This window comes from Ostreococcus lucimarinus, chromosome 11, assembly GCF_000092065.1.
Source record: "Ostreococcus lucimarinus CCE9901 chromosome 11, complete sequence".
In the NCBI taxonomy this organism is placed as follows: domain Eukaryota; kingdom Viridiplantae; phylum Chlorophyta; class Mamiellophyceae; order Mamiellales; family Bathycoccaceae; genus Ostreococcus; species Ostreococcus sp. 'lucimarinus'.
In genome coordinates this window covers 372,152-385,736 of record NC_009365.1, presented here as the reverse complement: position 1 = coordinate 385,736, position 13,585 = coordinate 372,152, and the positions used below count along the sequence as shown (strand labels likewise).

General features: G+C 60.1%; 8 protein-coding genes across 8 annotated transcripts; 4 read left to right on the top strand and 4 right to left on the bottom strand.

Annotated features, from left to right (window-relative positions):
* Nucleotides 1-226: 226 nt before the first annotated feature.
* On the top strand, nucleotides 227-1,810 carry OSTLU_44098 (predicted protein; the record flags this gene model as incomplete). Its single annotated transcript, XM_001420456.1, has 2 exons — nucleotides 227-1,564; nucleotides 1,667-1,810. Coding segments are annotated over 2 exons (1,482 nt in total), but the record flags the coding sequence as incomplete, so codon positions are not given.
* Nucleotides 1,811-2,609: 799 nt separating this feature from the next.
* OSTLU_26523 (predicted protein) lies at nucleotides 2,610-2,945 on the bottom strand (the record flags this gene model as incomplete). Its single annotated transcript, XM_001420286.1, has 1 exon — nucleotides 2,610-2,945. One exon carries the CDS (start codon nucleotides 2,943-2,945, stop codon nucleotides 2,610-2,612), a length of 336 nt encoding a protein of 111 aa, XP_001420323.1.
* A 269-nt stretch (nucleotides 2,946-3,214) lies between these two features.
* OSTLU_26522 (predicted protein) lies at nucleotides 3,215-3,721 on the top strand (the record flags this gene model as incomplete). Its single annotated transcript, XM_001420455.1, has 1 exon — nucleotides 3,215-3,721. One exon carries the CDS (start codon nucleotides 3,215-3,217, stop codon nucleotides 3,719-3,721), a length of 507 nt encoding a protein of 168 aa, XP_001420492.1.
* A 186-nt stretch (nucleotides 3,722-3,907) lies between these two features.
* Nucleotides 3,908-5,551, bottom strand: OSTLU_26521 (predicted protein; the record flags this gene model as incomplete). Its single annotated transcript, XM_001420285.1, has 1 exon — nucleotides 3,908-5,551. One exon carries the CDS (start codon nucleotides 5,549-5,551, stop codon nucleotides 3,908-3,910), a length of 1,644 nt encoding a protein of 547 aa, XP_001420322.1.
* Nucleotides 5,552-5,936: 385 nt separating this feature from the next.
* On the top strand, nucleotides 5,937-6,389 carry OSTLU_26520 (predicted protein; the record flags this gene model as incomplete). The annotated part of the gene is made up of 1 exon (XM_001420454.1): nucleotides 5,937-6,389. The coding sequence occupies one exon, from the start codon at nucleotides 5,937-5,939 to the stop codon at nucleotides 6,387-6,389; it is 453 nt and encodes a 150-aa protein (XP_001420491.1).
* A 290-nt stretch (nucleotides 6,390-6,679) lies between these two features.
* OSTLU_2732 (predicted protein) lies at nucleotides 6,680-8,173 on the top strand (the record flags this gene model as incomplete). Its single annotated transcript, XM_001420453.1, has 1 exon — nucleotides 6,680-8,173. A coding segment is annotated over one exon (1,494 nt), but the record flags the coding sequence as incomplete, so codon positions are not given.
* Nucleotides 8,174-8,259: 86 nt separating this feature from the next.
* OSTLU_26518 (predicted protein) lies at nucleotides 8,260-9,489 on the bottom strand (the record flags this gene model as incomplete). The annotated part of the gene is made up of 2 exons (XM_001420284.1): nucleotides 8,260-8,907; nucleotides 9,199-9,489. The coding sequence occupies 2 exons, from the start codon at nucleotides 9,487-9,489 to the stop codon at nucleotides 8,260-8,262; spliced, it is 939 nt and encodes a 312-aa protein (XP_001420321.1).
* A 200-nt stretch (nucleotides 9,490-9,689) lies between these two features.
* OSTLU_193 (predicted protein) lies at nucleotides 9,690-12,233 on the bottom strand (the record flags this gene model as incomplete). Its single annotated transcript, XM_001420283.1, has 3 exons — nucleotides 9,690-10,182; nucleotides 10,261-11,369; nucleotides 11,403-12,233. Coding segments are annotated over 3 exons (2,433 nt in total), but the record flags the coding sequence as incomplete, so codon positions are not given.
* Nucleotides 12,234-13,585: the final 1,352 nt, after the last annotated feature.

The window sequence follows — 13,585 nt, the reverse complement described above, 5'->3', positions numbered from 1 at the left end:
GTTTCAGGTGTGGGACGCGCCGCAGTTTGGGTGGTTCCCACCGGAGAGGTTGCGAAAGATTCCGCGATCGAGGTATTACTTGGTCACCATGAAGGGGTCGAAGGGGAAGCAGTACTACCTCAACACGCTGACCAACACGATGGACGCCGCGCTGTTGGACAAATGCGATAGACTCGGGACGTGGTACACGTATCATCAGAAATGGCGACCGTCGTCGTACAGTGGGATGGAGTTTTTGGCGTACTCCGTCGGCGGCTTGGCGTTTATGATCGGTTCGATTTACTTGGGCATCGTCCGTAGGACGTCGGTGCCGCAAGATCAGTTCCAGGCGATGCAGTTTGCGCAGTCCCGCGCGGGTGCGAGGCGAGACGGCACGGTGGACGTGACTTTGGAAGACGTTGGTGGGTTGGAGAACATCATAGAAGATTTGGAGGAAGTCGTCGCCTTTTTAAAGGAACCCGAGCGTTTCGCCAAGGTTGGCGCTAGGCCCCCCAAGGGTTTGCTCATGGAAGGAGGCCCGGGCGTTGGTAAGACGCTGATCGCGAAGGCGATCGCGGGTGAAGCCAAAGTGCCGTTCTACTCCATGTCTGGCTCTGAGTTTGTTGAAATCATCGTCGGCGTCGGCGCGGCTCGAGTGAGAGATTTATTTAAACGCGCGCGCATCAACGCGCCGTGCTTGATATTCGTCGACGAAATCGATGCGTTAGGCACGAAACGCGCCGCTGCTGGCACGCGTGGCACGGAAGAGCACGAACAAACGCTGAATCAGCTTCTCACGGAGATGGATGGTTTCACGCCAGACACTGGCGTCGTCTTCATCGGCGCGACAAACCGAGCCGATTTACTCGATCCCGCGCTGTTGCGGCCAGGTCGATTCGATCGTAAAGTTCGCGTCGGCCTTCCAAACGTCGAGGCACGGGCTAAGATTTTGCAGATTCACTTGTCCAAGCGAAACTGCAACCCAGAAATTGACACCAAGCGATTGGCGCAGAACCTTCCCGGTTTGTCGGGCGCCGAGATTGCAAACATTTGCAACGAAGCCGCGGTGCACTGCGTGCGACGCCAGGGTGAACAGATCGAAGAGCACGACGTCTTGGATGCCGTTGAGCGCGTCGTGAGCGGCATTCGTCTTACAGCACACCCCAAGGAAAGCGTGACGACGCGCAAACTCGCGGCGCACGAAGTCGGCCACGCCCTGGTCCAGAACTTGCTCCATAAGAGCAACGGTCTCATCGAAGACATCGAGATGATTTCCATCATTCCGCGAGGTTTCGAGCCAGCGATTACGCTGATCCAGAGAAAGCGTGACGAGGATTACCGATATCCTACGCGCGCGCGAATGTGCGAGCGCGTGCAAGTTTTGCTCGCGGGCCGCTCCTGCGAAAAAGTGTTGTTTGGAGAGGCGAGCACTCGCGGTTCGGAAGATGTTTGCGAAGCGAATGATTTGCTTCGAAATATGATCGTAAACTTTGGCTTGGGGCAGCCCGGCATGATGACGACGTACACATACGACCCGAAGCATTTGAACAAGTCGGAGAGACGAGTGGCGCGCTTGCAAGGTGCGGTGTCTAAATCTGGAGAGTTGATGCCCTTGGACGAACTGTTGACGATTGCAGGTCCGATCAGAGAGGTAGTCCCCGATCACTATCAATACGCCGAGCGCAAGATGGTTCAGATTCTTCAAGAAGCGGAGGCAAACTGTTTGGCGATCATCGCCGCGCACGAGGACGCAGTCAACGCGATGGTGGATCGCTTGATTGAAAACGAGACGCTTTCTTTGGCCGAGTTCGAAGAAATCCTCGCGGCTCATCCACCCAAGGGTGAGTTCTCGACGATTGGACCGGATACGCCCGCGAAAGTCCTTCCCACGGAGGCGACGGAGGACCTCATCGGAATGCGTTCGATTGCAGATCCGAAGGAGAAAATCAAAGCCGCGGCCAAATACTACAACGTCGACATCACAAAAGATGAGCCCAAATTTAGAAATGCTGAGACTTTCAAGCAGGCTACCGGCCTCGGCGAATACTTGCGTCCATTCAGTGAACAATCGATCCAAAAGTGGCAATACGAGGTTTCGCCGAGTCACACGTGGAATCACCTGGCGATTCAAGAAACTGACAAGGAGGATCCGGAGTGGCGCGTCAAAGAGGTCATTCGCGTTTGCAGAGAAGCCGATGACGATAGAACCATCGAGTTACGCGGCATCCTGAGTTCAATCGAGGCGAAACGCGATGCCGGAGAAGAGTTGAGCGAATTCGACAAGCGTCGCGTCGAAGCGTGCGAAGCCGAGATCGCGCGCTACGCCGAGAAATGGTCGGGTGAAGGTTGGAAACCGACCCCGCATGATCTCAGCTACAGCGTGATGTTTGACGATCCAGACTTGGCCAAGTCTGAGTACCACTTCTGGGCCGACATGCCGCGTTACACGCAGGATGCCTTGTACAACATGGGACGCCGCATCGACCGAATGGCGAAAATGGGGGAGACCCGCGAAGACCCCGAAAACTAGAACCCACGACACTCACTAGCGAAGATACATTGAAATTACAGCACTAAACTAGCGCATTTTCACCGTCCACCGCGCCGCGCGTCCCCTCCCGTCGTCTAACCTAAACCGCCCCCCCGCCGTCCCGGTCGCCAAATTTGGCTAGCGCCGCCGCCGCGACGCACGCCCGCAAAGCCGCCGAGCTCTCCGGGTCCACGTAGCTCTCGCACTCGTGGCACCACACCGACAGATCGTCCCAACTCAGCATCACGACGCACCCCCCCTCCGACGCTCGCGCGTGCGCCCTCGAGTGTCCGTTCGCGTACCTCCCGCACGACGCGTCGCCGCACGTCAGGCACCGCCACAGCTCCCGCCTCGTCCCGCACGCCTCGCACGCCTCGCACGCCTCCCGCGCGCGCCTCGCGTCGACGCGCGCCCCGTGCGCGCACGTCCGCGTCATCCCGAGCGCCGGCCCGCCGTTATCGACGCACCCGCGCTCGTCGAGCAGCCGGTCGACGCATCGCTTCAAATCTTCTAAATCGTCCCCGTCCTCGCTCGTCGGCAGCGCGCGGACGACGCTCAGGGCGTCCGCGACGTCGAACGCGTACGTCTCGACGAGCGCGCGAAGCGCGCGCGCGGCGCGCTCGCCGATGGCGTCGTCCGGCGTCGACATGTGACGCGGTGTCCCGGTCGCGTCCGCAGTGCGCGACGCGCGACGCGCGACGCGCGATGGATCTCCTCGCGCGGGCGACGCGCGCGCGACAGCGCGTCCTCGCGGTGTTCAACGCGCGGCAGTCGGACTTCGAGAGCCTGCGCGCGTGGAACGATCACCTCGAGCGGGTGGAGGAATTGATCTTCAACCTCACGGAGGGCGTCGACGCGAGCGCGACGGAGAGCGCGATCGCGGAGCACAAGCGACGGAACGCGAGCGAGATCGCGCGGTACGCGGCGCGCGCGCGAGACGAGGGACGCGCGGCGATGGGGGAGACGGCGGAGGCGATGGACGCGGGGGAGGGGTACGCGCCGGAGACGGCGAACGGAGACGTCGTCGCGCAGCCGGTGCCGACGAGCGCGGTGCGACGAGGGTTGGAGAAAACGAGCTTGGATTACGATGAAAACACAGAGGAGGGAAGGAAGGCGCGGGCGGCGGCGATCGCGAGGGCGTGCGGGTTCGACGGGCGAGCGGTGGCGAAGGCGCGGTGTCTGCGAGAGGCGTTCGCGACGATTTGGGCGTAGAACGCGGGACGCGAGGGAGGAGTGGAGATTAGGTATCGCGCGAATCGAGACGCGCTTAGGTCGCCGAACGGGGACGAACGTGTAGCCTGTAAGAACATTAGCTCGAACGTACGTATTTTGATCATCGCTCGATGAAATTGCAAACATAACACAAGACGGCGCTCTCTCGAGCGCGGTCGGGGGAGATTACATGTCGCGCATGAAATCCGACTCGGAATCGTCCGAAATGACGTCGTCGCTGAATTCACCAGTCGACGCTTCGAGTTCTTGATACGCTTGAGAGACAGTCTCGAGCGTTTGCTGCGAGACGACGGAGACGTCGTTCGCGCGCTTGCTGATGGTGGTGCGCGCCCAGCTCAAAAGTCCTTTTGCGGCGACGGGAATATTGAGTCCTTGTCGAGCCTCCTTCTTCACCTTTTCGTCGTCGATGGATTTAGTTAAGAACTCAATAACCTTACGGTCGTTATCCCACATCGTTTGGAGCTCCGCCGCGGCTTCCCAGGCGCGGTCGAGTTCGCTCTGCATCGCCGTGAACTCCTTCTCCGACACCGAGTTCGACTTCATCTCGCGCAGCTCGTCCTTGGTGGATTCCAACTCCTTTTTAAGCATCAAAATCACCTCCGAGTTGGCGTCACGTACGGCCTCAGCCTTGATTTGCGCAACCTTTGTATCTTCGAGCTGCTTGGCGACGACGGCTTTTTCAGCCTCGAGCGCCTCGACCCTTCTCCTCGCTTCCTCGGCGTCTCGCTCAAACTTGGCGATTTGCGCGGCAATTTCACCTTCATCCATCCCCACACGCGCGACCGCTTGCTTGAGCTGCGCTTCGAGGTGACTGACTTCGGCGGCCCACCCTTCTTTCATCTCCGCGAGCGCCTTGTCGGAAGTCGCCTGCAAGACGACGATTTCGGCTTCAATGTCCTCGAGCTCTGTCTTCGTCTTTTGCAGCGCCTCCTCGCTTGCCGAAAGCGCGAGCTTTGTCTCTTCGAGATCTTTGAGCAGATCGACTTCGTTATCGTCTTCAGCGCTCGGCGTCGCCGTGATCGCCGCCACGAGTTCTTCGCGCGTGGACCACGTCGCCTGCGCGCTAAAAGACGCCTCCATGTCGGCGATTTCTTCTTCGGTGAGCGCGGCGAAGACGTCGACGATGGCGTCCGTGTCTTCCGCCACAGCGTTCTCCATCGCCGCCGCGATCGCATCTTCCACCTCACTCGCGACGGTTTCAGCCTCTTCGGCGTCGTCATCCGCCGCGGCGGCTTCCGGTTCTCCATCCTCGACGACGGCGTCCTCGACGACGACGCTCTCGATGAATTCAATCGTCTCCGTTTCCTCGTGCGCCCCCTGCACCTCATCCACGCTCGCGCGCACCTTCATCACCGCCGCCGCCTTCACCCTTCGCGCCAAATCCGCGTCTTCATTGAACATCTTCGCGTCGCCGCCCTCCACGGGCGCCATCTTATACCGCGCTCGAATCTCGTTCATCGTCGTCCCTCGCAAGAGTTCAATCTTCAAATCCAACAGCGCCTCATCGTACTCCCGCTGTCGCCACGCGTCCGTGGTATCGCTCGGCATCCCCGCCTCTTCCCACCGCACGTACGCCCGCACCTCCACCAGCTCCGCCGGCACCGAGATCGCGTCCACCACCTCCTTCGGCGCCAGCGCGAGCGCCGCGAGCGTCGCCGTCTCGCCCGCGTCCCTCGCCGCCGCCTCATCTTCCCCTCGCGCCCGCGCTCGGCGCGCCCGCGCGCCCGCGCGTCGCCCTGACCTCGCGCGCGCGCGTCTTCGCGTCGTCACCGTCGCCGTTCGCGCCGTCGCCGTTCGCGCCGTCGCCATCCTTCGCTCGGCGTCGTCGCGATTCGAATTCGAATTTTTGAATTCGCCGCGTCGTCGTTCGCGCGTCTTTTTCCCTCGCGCGCGCGCCGCGTCGCGTCCGGCGCGCGCGAGCGCTCGACACGCGACACGCGCGGTTTTCCGAACTCGAACGCGTCGCGCGTCGACGTGCGGCGACGCGTCGATCCGTCGGTCGCCGGATCGATGCGGCGCGTGCGTCGCGTCGTCGACGACGTCGCACTGAATGCCCATACGTATGCATACGACGGGTCGCGTCGACCGATGACCGACCGATCGAACGGACGCGCGGCGATCGATCGATCGATCGATCGATCGATCGATCGATCGATCGCGTCGGCACACGACGCCGACGCGGACGACGCGCGCGATGTCGATCTCGACGCGCGCGCGTGCGACGCCGACGCTCGGACGACGCGCGCGCGCGACGCGGACGAACGCGCTTCGCGACACGGGCGTCACGCGGGACGGATTGCGCGCGGCGGAGAAACAGCGCGTCGTCGTCGACGTCGACGGCGTGGGGAAGGTGCTGCTGCAAGAGTTCGCGAACGACGTGTACGCGGTGTCGAATAAGTGCCCGCACTTGGGGCTGTCGCTGCAGGGAAAGACGCCGCTGCTGTCGGCGACGGTGAGCGACGGGGCGATCGCGTGCCCGGCGCACGGGAGCGCGTTCGACCTGAAGACGGGCGAGGCGAGGGGGGAGTGGTGCCCGAAATTGCCGGCGCTGCCGGTGGTCGGGAAGAAGTATTGCGGCGAACCGACGGCGATCGCGTCGTACGCGGTGAGCGTGGATGAATCGGGGGCGATTAAGATCGACGCGTGAACGCGCGAGGCGAAGCGAAACGAGACGCGCGAGGGGGGCGCGCGCGAACGCGCGCGACGGGGGCGCGCGAAAACAAGCACGACGATACGTCAAACAGTATGTAATCCGCACACGATCAATCTGTACCGCGCGTCGTCTTTTTCGGTTTCGTCGACGCGTCCCGAAGCCGCACAGCGGGACGCGCGGCGCGGCGCGACATGCCCGCGCCCGCGCGCGCGCTCGTCTCGCGCGCGCGTCGCGCGTTCGCGCGCGCGCACCGCGCGCTATCAACCACCGCGTCGCCGACGCACGAAACCGTCGTGGGCGTTGAGATTCACGCGCGACTCGCGACGCGGTCGAAACTGTTTAGCGGCGCCGCGTCCGCGTACGGCGGCGACGCGAACGCCCGCGTCGCGCCGTTCGACGCGGCGCTGCCCGGAACGCTGCCCGTGCTCAACGCCGGCGCGGTGGCGCGCGCGATCAAGCTCGGGATCGCGCTCGAGGGGACGGTGCAGCTGAAGTCGAGCTTTGACAGAAAGCACTACTACTACGCCGACTTGCCGCACGGGTATCAGATCACGCAACAGCGCGAACCGATCGTCCGGGGAGGGATCGTGCGATGCGTCGGTGTAGAAAACGCTCGGGAAGGCGACCGGGACGGCGGTCGAACGCGGCGTGGGTGGTTGACGGTTGGCATCGAGCGCGTGCAGATGGAGACGGATACGGGCAAGAGCCAAACCGTCGGCGCGGAGGCCGAGGCGGCGCAAGGGACGCTGGTCGATTTGAATCGCGCGGGACAGGCGCTGGTAGAAATCGTGAGCGAACCGGATATGCGAAGCGGGGAGGACGCGGCGGCGTGCGTGGAGGCGTTGCAGAGGATGTTGCGGTATTTACACGTCAGCGACGCGAACATGGAGGAGGGGTCGTTGCGATGCGACGTAAACGTGAGCGTGCGCACGGCGGAGGAGCGCGAGCGAGGCGTTTTTGGCGAACGCGTGGAGATTAAAAATTTGAATAGTCTTCGAAGCATCGTGCGGGCGGTGAAGTACGAAGCGAAGAGACACGTCGACGTGTTGACCGCCGGCGGGCGCATCGAGCGCGAGACGCGCGCGTTCGACACGAACACCGGAAAAACCACGGTGCTTCGAACCAAAGAAAACTTGCTCGATTACCGATTCACGCCTGAGCCGGACTTACCGCCGTTGGTGTTGAATCCGGCGGATGTGGAGGCTATTGCAAATAGGATGCCGGAACTCCCGAACGCGGCGTTCGAGCGCTTGATGGAGAGCGGCGCATCGGAGTCCGCGGCGAGTACCATCATCGCTTTTCCATCGACGTTAAAGTATTACGACACCGCGGTTGACAGTTGCGGCGCCGCTAAGGCGAGCGATGTGGCCAATTTTATTGCGAATGAAATCATCGGCGCCGCGCGCAAAGATGCCGGAGCGTCGCACAAAGAACCGCTATCATCTCTACCGCGCGCGGCGTCGGCGCGACGCGTGGGCGAATTGTTGGGTAAAGTCGCGAACGGCGATCTGAGCGGACGCATGGCGAAACAAGTCTTAGAGGCGCTCATGAATAGCGATGAACGCGCGTTGGCTGAAATTGTCGAGGACGTGTGCGGCGGCGGTCAAATGTCGAGCGACGATCAATTGCAAGATATCTGTCGCGCTGTCGTCGACGAGATGCCGAAAGAGGTCGAGTTGTTTCGTGGTGGAAAATCCAAGCTCATGGGCGCGCTCGTGGGAGAGGTGATGAAGCGCACAAACGGTCGAGCGAATCCCAAAGACGCGAGCAAGATGCTCGCCGACGTCATCGCGAGCCTTTCTTAGAAAGCTCCACGCGGAACTAACGTAGCACGAGTAGTAGCAAATAGTCAAGGCAAATATCACTACAACGCCGCCAATCCTTTTTCGAACGTCTGCGCCGCAGCCGGCGCCACCGGGCCTTCGCCCACATACACGTCCAACAGCGCCTTTGCGAATTCCGCCGACTCAAATTCCATCTTCGCCGCGCCCGCGACCGCGATGGCGCACCCGTTTGACGTCCAGGTGATCGTCATCTTCGTCCCTTGCTTCAGTTTCAGCGAAGAGAACCCGTCGCGCATGGCGTCAAGTGAGTCCACCGCCGCTTCCTCCGCCTTTTCCGCTGCCTCAGCCACACTGGCCATGAAGTTCCCATCCTCATCCTCTGCGGTCGCCATGTTCGTCGCGATCTCTCGGATTCTCGGTCCCAGGCTTTCATCCATCGCTTCCATGAACGTTTTACCGTCGACGTCGCGCGCGAGTTCGATGGCGAGCTCCTTGTCATAATCGCCGTTCAGCAACCCTTTTCCCTTTTGCGCGCGCGCCGCGTCGGCGTCGACGTACATGGCCAACGCGTAAATCTTAACATCGATGATCGCCACGCGTTTGACGCGGCATCCGGCGCCGAGCACGGTTAAACCCGCGGAGTTGGTGTCCGGAAAGGATATCTTCGTCGCCGGGTCCGTCGCCGCCGCGCGAATGCCGCGCGCCGCGCGACGACCGGCGCGGGAGGTCTTCGAACGCGGCGCTAACGCGCGCGTCGCGCTCACGGCTCGGAACGTTACGCACGCCATCGCGCGCGATTATGACGCGTCGCGCTCGCCGCCTCGGGCGTCCCGCTCGCGCTCCACGAGCGCCGCGATTTCCTCCGGCGTCAGCCCCTCCAACGCGTCCTCATCCACGACCGCGTCTAAATCAAACTCATTTCTATCGCCCATCGTCGCCCGTACGACGTCGCGAGCGCGCGTTTCCAACGCCTCTCGCGCGTCTCTCGCGCGTTCGCGCCGGGACAGCTCGCTCGTCACCAACTTGTTCCCAAAGTACGCGAAGAACGCGCCGACCACGACGACGAACGCGGCGTTTTGCCAGCGTGGGATGGTTCGGTCTGCGTTGGAGACGTCGACTTCGGTCCAGGAGAAGAGCGGGGAGGCGCCGGCGTTGATTTTCTTCGCGGCTTCGGCCTCGGCCTGCGCGCGAGTTTTGGCTTTAGCGTCGTCGTCGGTGGACAGCGCGCGCGCTTTGAACGACGGTGCGAGCGCGCGGGATGCGTTGAGCGCGATCGATGATCGCGAGCGCAGGAGGGCGCGGCGGAGCATCGGCGCGGCACACTGTGAGGGTCGGCGTCGCGGCGCGCCGATTACTTAACTGTTTCTCCGGCGCGCGGAAACTAGTGCTACAACTAATCGTTCGAGTCTTCGCTCGGTCCCTTGGCATCGCTCGATGCCGGCGCCGATGAAGACTCTGCTAATGCTAACTTTTCAGCCGCGGCGGCGGATTCGCTTTCGAGGACTTCGACTATGGATTTCACGACGTCGCGTCTGTGCGAAATGTCCATGTCGGGTGAAGCAATCTTCTCCATGAGCAACGCGTCTAGTTCGGCGCGTAAATGCTTGAAGAGGACCGCAACTCTAGGTGCTGCGCGAAAATTTATCCAATTATCGCACGTCGCGCTCGATCTTTCGTGATTGATTTTGATTTTACCGCCGAAGAGTAACAGCGGGTACGACCCGACGGCGGTGGCGTCGCGAATGTACACCTTGGTCGTACGAACTTTTTCGTGATAGAGCAGAAACCGGCTGTCGACACTTGGCGACATGCCGTAACACACTGATGTTGGATGCATGTGCACGTCCGTATCGTGCTTGGTGCGCACGGCGACGGAGCTAGTGGGGTAGCGCGACCGCGCGCGACCGTCGTCTGTCTTCGCAGGCGCGCTCGCCAACGCGACGTTTGGATAAAGACCAGCGCAAATGACAGCACGCACGAGTGACTCGTTCCCCGCGTTCACACTCGCTTCTGCGAGTGCACTCTCGAGTTTGTTCCGCCGCCCGTTTTTCAGTTTGTTCGTAGCGAGCGGTGCGGGTGACGCAGAAACGGCCCCGAGAGCGCCCGCACCGGATCGCAAAAATCCAATTTGGTCCAACAAATCGGTATACTGCTGTCGCATCTCTGAAATTTGTTTCAACGTCTGTCCGGAGAGAAACAGCTTGGACAAGTAGTCCCGTTCGAAACCACGACCCTTGGCCCTCGCGTGGATCCAACCAGCGTATGCTCGCACCAGCGTGAGATGGTCACTTGCTTGTGCGGCGATTTTGCGCTTCGCCGCGTCGGCCTCGTCGCGCTTGTCCATCGGCGCTAAAAAGGGGGAGCGAAACCCAACACCGGCGGCAATGGTGAGAATAGGATCCAAGCACGAAAACATCGCACCATATAGCATCATTTTTCCAAGCCGAGCGTCGACTGGGAGTTCAGCGAGATGATGCCCGAGCGCGGTGAGTTCATCCTTTGAGTCCACTGCGTCGAGTTCGTGTAAAGATTTCAGCGCCGACGCGATGGCGCCTTCAGGCGGTGGCTCGATGGCCATGGACAAAAACTTGCGAATGTCTCCAAGACCTAGAATCTTGATCTGTAAACACAGCGCGTCGAGCGGCGTGCGCAAAATCTCTGGCGTCGTAAAGTCCGCCAGCACGGTCGCTTCAGTCTTTGTGCTGTACAGGTGAAAGCAATAGCCTTCGCGTACGCGACCGGCCCGACCACGACGCTGTCGACTACTCGCCTTGCTGCACCAAGCGGTGACGAGAGCCGACATTCTCGATACCGGATCGTATTGTGTTTCGCGCACGCGACCGCTGTCTATAACGAAGACAACGTCGTCAATCGTGATCGACGTCTCCGCAATGTTCGTCGCCATGACGACTTTCCGCTTTCCCGGTGGAGCTTTATTGAACGTTAAGCGCTGCTCTTCAGAACTCAGTGTCGAGTGCAAAGGGATGAGCAAAAATCGCGACTCTGAATCTTTTAAATTCGCACGAAGTCGATCATGAAGCGTTCGAATTTCCGCCATCCCTGGCAAGAAGATCAATATCGCTCCTTCCTCGTACTCGTCCGCGATGAGCGCTACGAGCAGCTCCATCAATTCGTAATTGATCTTCTCTTCATCGATGACTTGCAAGCTCTTCCAAGTGGTCTCGCTGTACTCGGGATACATATCACGCGTCTCTTGTCGAACCTCGCTCATCGCAGAACGTTCGAACGACTCCTCAACGGCTTCGCGAAGCGCCGCCCCGCGAGCGCCGCCACCTCCGGCCATCTTAAAAATCCTCCCGCCGCGGCTCTGCTCGACGCCGAGCGCGAACTCGCCATCGGGCTCGCACACGTAGCCCGTGGCTTCGATAGCGTCCTCTAATCTATATTCCGCCACGGGAAACGTCCTACCGGGTATCTCCACGACTGGACACGTTGTTTTCAGGTGCGACTCGAAATAGTTTTTAAACAAGTCGGCGTTCACCGTAGCGGACATGGCCACGAGATGAAAATCACTCCTCCTCGCTGCGAGTGATCGGAGAATGACTAGCAAGAAATCACTCAGTAAATCACGCTCATGGACCTCATCAACGACAACGTGCGATACGCCAGTTAAATTCGGATCAGTCTGTAAACGTCGGAGGAGGATACCAGTCGTACAGAACAGCATTCGCGTTTTCTCGCTTTGCTTGCTTTCCAACCGAATGCTGTAGCCGACGGTGTCACCGATGCGTTCACAACGCTCATTCGCGACGCGCTCGGCGACCGCGATGGCCGAAAGACGCCTCGGTTGCGTGATGATGATGCTCGTATCTCCAGCCTTGCCCGCCCTAATGGCTTCTTCGAATATAAACTGTGGAACTTGTGTTGTCTTCCCGCAACCGGTTGCGCCGCTCACTACAGCCGCATTGGAGCTCTCAATCGCTTCAAGCACGACACTCTTCAAATTGTGAGCTGGAAGTTTGCGCCGAATTTCTTGCATACCAAGCCACTCTTTCGTGCTTTCCTTCGCGAGTTCCAACTCCAGCAGTTTGCGACTAATCTCCGCTCGACGTTCTACAGTGTACTTTTCCGGTCTCACGCCAGAAACGCCGGCTAAAACATTCGCAGTCGCAGTCGCGAGCGCGTCTTCTTCGAGTTCGACATCGGCCTGCTTGTCTAACCCCGCCTTCTTCACCTGATTCGCCAACCATCCTCCCTTCATCTTTGGCTTTGCATCGCCATCGCTCACTTCGTCCAGCTTTGGTTTCGATTTGCTCAAGTTGGGAACAATCTTCTTCTTTACTTTCGTCGTTCTCGCAGCTTCTAGACGCTTGGCGTGCTCACGTTCCCAGCGAGACAGCTTTGCATCAAGAGAAGTATCATCCACGTCTTCCTCCGTCGTGAGCGCAATCGACTGCGATGGTGTCATAGCTCGAACGTGTTCTTCCTCGACTTCATGCGCCTCGCGAGCGTTTTCTTCCGCCATCATCGCACGGAAATATTCAATGCGCTTACGGCGCTCTTCTTCTTCGGCATGCATCTTCGCTTCTTCACCCTCCAACCGTGCATACGTTCTCTTAATGTGAGCACCACGTCCCGTGAGCACGAAATCATCCTTCTCGCTGTTGTCTATTTCCTCCACAAATTCTGACACGTCGTCAACGATGCCGCGTTCGGCGAGAATTGCGGGCATGTTTTCTTGTAACCAAACGACCATGGCATAAATCGCGGGCTCCCCGAGGTACACATGCGCTTGCGCAGCAATCATAGCGTTCACCGAACGACGAACTTGCGAAGGAAGCTTGTCGTGGCGGACGACGAAGAGTGCAGATTCAGCTGGGTAAAGAGAGTCGGGCGGAAAATGAATCTCCAAAACGCATGGTTCCCATTGCACGCCGTTGGCATCCTCGTCCAAGGGGATTCGGATATTCCAACACTTGGCATCATCATCAACCTTGAAATCGTCCCCTAGAATCGCCTCGAGCGCCATCGCCTCTTCGCCGCGTTCGGCAAGCATTTCCTTGGCGTTGTCGCCGCTCGGCGTCGTCGCGCCGATGGGTTGCAGAGATCTCAACAACGCGTACGTCGCGTCTTCTTCAACCCAACCTGCAGATTCCAGCGCTTCTCGAGCTTCCGCCTTTGAAAATCCCATCGCTAATAGGCGCCCGAGCATCGCGCGCTGCAACAACAAGACGTACGGATCTTCCACCGGCGCGTCGCTCACGGCGGCTGAGTTGACGAGTTTCGTACCGTCGACGACGAGAGACGTCTTCGACGGTGCAAGATTCTTCGACGCTTCGCTCAATCTTACGAACGTTTCGGGCATATCATCCTTAGGTACTCGGAGACACAACCAATCGAGCACCGACCCCAAACGCTCGAGCGCATCTTTCTTCGTTTCGCCTT